The following is a 5,306-nucleotide window of genomic DNA, read 5'->3' on the forward strand; positions in this document are numbered from 1 at the left end:
AGGGAAAGTAGATAGCGGCAGAGGGGAAGGAGAAGCAGTGAGTGGCTGCCAGCTATAGGGTCCCTGGGTCGGGGCCCAGAGTAGTGGGTGGGCCTTTCCCCCCCGCCCCTTTGCCCCACTGACTGCCGAAGTAAGTAGCCAGCCAAAGGACTGCAGTTTGCCCCTGAGCGAGGGGCTGCAGTTCACCACTGTGGCGAGAGGCTGGGTAAATGACTGCCAGTTCCCCCGGCAGGGGGGAGACAATGGAGTTGGGGCACAGCCGGAGAGTCATGCCCTGAAGAGGACGCCAAGGTCCGGGAGTGACGTGGGTCCCCACAGACAGCAGTAATGGAGAGTGAGACACCACCAGAGGGGGGCGCCCTGCTGCTGGACAGCGCTAATTCCTAGAACAACCGGCAAGAGGCACCACGGTGGTGAGCACAACCCTTTACAGGGACCAATCCTGCAAGCCTTCCCCAGGCTGTACTCTTGTTAGCTTCAATGGGAGTTCACTACCTGCGTGGGTCTTGTAAGATTGAGCCCTAGGGTTGTAAGCATCATTCTTTACTAATATCTAGACTGAAGTAGCTCCCAAGGTGTACTCTGTACTTTCCAAACACAGAAGAAGATACAGTCCCTGTCCCAAAGAGCACACAATCTAAACAATAATTTCATTAAATTGCTCAAGAGACTCATCTAACCACGACTAAAAGGAATAATTAAAAACTACCCTTAATAGCAGAGAAAGTCTTTCAAGGCTAATCAGGAATATAAGTGCTGTGATTTGAAAAACCACACGTGAGCTTGAAATAATTGCTTCTTTACGCAAGACAATGTCTAAACATTTACGTTGCCAATTCAGGTCAATGGGAAGACCCCCAAAGAAAGCTGGATTAAGACCTTATTGCACACTCATCACCATGGCAGCTGCACAACTTTAAAGCACCTTTAAAAGTTGCATGTTGGTTATTGTATTCTGTTCTCTAATGAGCCTTCTCCATCCAGTCTAGGAGGATATCCAGCTCCCCAAGGGATTTCATTGCTGCAGAAGCAATGTTCAGCTGGAAGCAGATTGAAAGAAATATTCAGTAAATAATTACGGCAATATGAAATGAGCAAAAAGGAATCCAAGTCTTTGCATTAGCAAATAAAGTCTGATCAATTTACCTGTCCATAATTGGTGAGAATTTGTTTATATTTCTCTATTGCTTCCTCTCCACAATTGCACGCATTTTGTTCATTCTAGAAAAATGAGAGAGAATTCATGAGGCTTTTCTCCTTTAACAAGCTGTGGCTTTCTGATTAATATGGAGACTCTTTCATAGGCTAGCTCTTGCTAAACTGTGCAAAATACAGCATTCCCTTAAATCAGACTGCCTCATCTACGGATGAAATTCACTCCCATAACTAGCGCAAGTCCAAGATCCCAATTAAATACTATTTTGCAGATTCAAATAGGAGCTATGTGGTGCAAGGGTAAATCTCAAAGATTCCCAGTGATCAGAACATGTGAACAATTCTTTTCATGGGGTTTTGATGCTTCTGTTCTTTGTTGAAGCCCCTAACTCTCTTTTATGCCAATTTTTTGGAACCTCAGGAAATGTTCTGGCTGATTTATTTAAATCTATGCCAAGTTTGTTCATATCCCTCACGTTCATGGATTTAACATACATTTTAGAGATAACTGGGATTTATTGAAACCTGACATACACATTGTCTGAATTTCTTCTTGATGCTGAGGAAAGAATTGGCTATGCTGCTGATTTTCCGGTTGACATGAGAATCCTCAGTCTCACAGTGTTTGAAGACCTTGTCCACATAGAATCTTAAAAGGTGATGGATGATGCAACATCTATCTGCAGACTTAAGAAAAATAGTATCTTTTCTTTTTAAATGCTTTACACAGTGCTATAAAAAATTATAATCAGCAAGTACTTCACCCATCACTAAAATGCAGCCATCTTTGGTGCTAAACATGGCAGTTGAATGGATAATTTTTTTTTAAATTCTGTTTGATACATTTTGCTACAATGTTTACAATAGATTTGGGATAGATTTTCAAAAGAACTCAGCTCCCAAGAGGACTGTCCTAGGGTATCCCCTGCCGGGAGCGGCTCTCCTGTGGCAGGCCACGGCATGTCAGTCATGTCTGCCTCAGTTTCTCCATTCAGCGTCCCCAGTAACTCTATGCAAGCTTTCTTGACACAAATGTACCCTCCTTGGGTCTGGTTTATAATGAGACATTGGGAAAACCGTCCCAAACACATGTAGTTCATTTCTCACCCCAGTGCCAACAGTCATTAAGATCACCCGACATCTTGTCTCATGATGCCCCACATATCACACGCAGGCACCTTTGACCATGCCCAGACTCTCCAGAAGTCCTCCTCTGTCCTTGTACCAGGACAGCCACCCCGACCCTTCCTATTGGAGTGTTACTTCTACTCTTCCCAGTGGGAGCCCCCACAGCCTCTCTGCTGGGAGATTGTCTTTACCAGGGGAACATCCCTCACTCCCCTTGGCCCTTTCATGGCTCTTCTGGGCCCAGCTCTCTGACCCTGGAGACATCAGCGGGTAAGCTCCTCCACTGCTCCCCTGCCTTCTTTCCTTGGCTGTGGTTCAGAGTCAGCAGGTAACTCCCTCTGCTGCTCCTCCTGCCTTCAGCCTTCTCCAGTCCTGCCTTTCTGGCTTAGGGACACCAATCTGCAAACGCCTCTTACTGTTTCCTGCCTTCCGCTTTCTCCCAGCTCCTAAGCATACAGTGTCTGTGGCAGACCTCACCTGCCCCCTGACTCCCACTCAGGCAGCTCTGATTCAGCAGGTTTCTGCTACTTATTGGGTCTCCCTGTCTCTGGTTTGCCCGAGTCTTGTATAGCCCCCAGGTGCTGCCTTGCCCTCCTAATTGGCCAATGAAATCACCTGTCCTGGCACAGGGGAACTGGACTGACCTCATTCATGGGGGATGGTGTGGTGGGGACATAGCCACCCTGTGACAAGGACCCATCAAGGCACCTAAACAAGTTGCCTGACTTTCAAAAGGGAACAATAAGAGTTGTTGGGTGCTGAGGACTTTTGAAAATACATCCCTTCATTGCTGCAATGTGCCTGGAGCTTGGGAAACACATAAACTTTAAAATCTCCCAGCAAGTGAAGAATACACATGAAGAGTACGACTGAAATTGGTAAGGAAATGTAGGTGTGAAGAAGGTTATTACTCAAGCTGGAAAGTTGCCAGGATTTTCATCCATACCGATTAGGAAAAGTTCTACAGGATGTTAATATCAACAAGCAGCCAAGAACTTGGCTACATGTCTCTTCCAAAAGATGATACCTCCAGCTGTACACCACCTTCTAACACGCCTGAGGCCACCTACTAAATTATCAGCACCAACACCTTCCTGAAGCACCTCTGAGTTCCTGAGTAGTCTTCCATCCCAAAGGCTGATCTAGCCTGAGGCTCCTTCCCTTGTGGGAGCTGAAGAGAATCACACCCAAAGGGATACAACTACAGTAACATACAGAGCAAAATGGTTTTTTCCCCTGTTCATTATCAAATACTATCAACATGAAATCTTGTTTTCAAAAGATCTGGCTACAGAAGCAGGGAGTCATCTATTTCAATTCATGTAATCAGCCCATATTAGTCCACTTCGCTATGTATATGTATTATACTACAGCTGCGTGGGAACCAGAATTTTTGCTTCAAGGCAAATTCTGCAGTTTTGAAATTTGTTTTCATTCTGAGAACAAAATGTTCAATGTCTAAATTTCTTGTGAAACAAAATTAAAAAAACTGTTTCAGGTCAATCAAAATGTTTCGCTTGGATAAAATCAAAATGTTTCATTTCAATTTCAGCTTTTCTGTTTTAAAATATTTTAGAACGTAAAATAACATAAATTTTGAAATAAAAATATGTTCTGAAACAAAACAAACAAAAATCAAACAATTCTGTTCCAAAAAGGTCACTTTGTTTTGATTTTTCTTTTTCTAAATAAAATTTTGTTGAACTCTACACATTCCCATGGGAAAATGTCTGAGTTGACAGAACACTGTTTTCTGATGGAAAGCTGTTCCATTGGAACCTTTCAGTCAGCGCTAATTCACACCTTTGTGGAATTTTACAGTCAGCCTTGAGTAACTGCCCACTTAAAAGTATCTGTAAAGGATCAATTCATCAAAGAAAAGTTGTACAGAGAGGCAATAATGATACCTACATTGAAATTGTGCAGAGAGTACGGGTATGACAAAATGCTTATGGTTCGGATGGCATCTTTGGCTTGCTAAACAGAAAGAGAAAAATACAATGATGTTAATGCATATCAGCCACCGGGATGTTTAGACAGCTAATGCATACAGCGTATTAACAGAGCTTTTCTTCTTAAAAACTGAAAGTGAATTACATGTTGGTGAAAGCTCCCAGACTGATGATCTCTGGAGAGTGAAATCTGCTTGAAAAACAGGTTCAGCATGCAGGCTTCCCCCTAACTGCCTCATCAACACATCTGTCCCTGACTTGGAGGGGTCCGGTCGGGAGAGGAAGAGATCAGCCTCCCAGGCTCGTTCTGTGCTTGGTCACTTTGTGGTGTGTGGCTGCTTTTGTTTTTTAAGCTCAAAAGGAACTGAACTGAGAACCACCAAAACTCATTTCACAAATAGGTCACTTAAGAGATATCTGATGGGGACAGCTTTGGGGGCCTGATTCTCCATTCCCCTGCACCTCGTGTTGGCATTTACACCAGTGTAAAGTGGATGTAAAGTGCTCACACAGCTGAATGGAAGCATTAGACACCCACTTTGCACTCACACAGTGAGGTAAATGACTGCACAAGGTGTGGAACAAGGAAGAATCTGGCCCTGGGTCACTACTAAACCTCCATATCGCAATCTCCTGAGCCCCCCAGTCCACAGATAACTGACTTTAAAGAGATATTGGTTGGTCAAACCATGACAGTACAGGCCTTTCTACAGCTACAGCGCATGGGGCAATACTTACAATGGTTGCTTTGATCGCTCGGAAGCTGGCTCTAATTTCGTTAACATTCATTGAAATTGTGCAAGGTCCAAATTGCAAGATTTTGTTCCCAGTTGTTGGTGTCAGATACAACCAACACGTAGAAAGGAGGCAGAAGAAAAGGCAGGAGATCTTCATACTGCTGCAGAATTAGAAAGCTCTGACTGGCTGGATAGCTGATCAATGGGGAGAAAATATTTCTTCATTATCCTTCATCTACACAATTTAAAAAATACACTCTCCAACTCTTAGGGTTTTGTACTAGGGTGAACTCCTGCCCCCCTCACCCCCCAAGTCAACAGCAAAACTCCCCTG

General features: G+C 43.9%; 1 protein-coding gene across 1 annotated transcript; it reads right to left on the reverse strand.

Annotated features, from left to right (window-relative positions):
- Window positions 1–1,653: 1,653 nt before the first annotated feature.
- LOC311511172 (interleukin-20-like) lies at window positions 1,654–5,045 on the reverse strand (the record flags this gene model as incomplete). Its single annotated transcript, XM_084611571.1, has 3 exons — window positions 4,974–5,045; window positions 4,195–4,260; window positions 1,654–1,842 (listed from the first exon to the last, which is right to left on the reverse strand). The coding sequence occupies exons 1-3, from the start codon at window positions 5,022–5,024 to the stop codon at window positions 1,654–1,656; spliced, it is 306 nt and encodes a 101-aa protein (XP_084467697.1). The 5' UTR covers window positions 5,025–5,045.
- Window positions 5,046–5,306: the final 261 nt, after the last annotated feature.

This window comes from Lepidochelys olivacea (genome assembly GCF_965140295.1).
Source record: "Lepidochelys olivacea isolate rLepOli2 genome assembly, chromosome: 21".
Lineage (NCBI taxonomy): Eukaryota > Metazoa > Chordata > Testudines > Cheloniidae > Lepidochelys > Lepidochelys olivacea.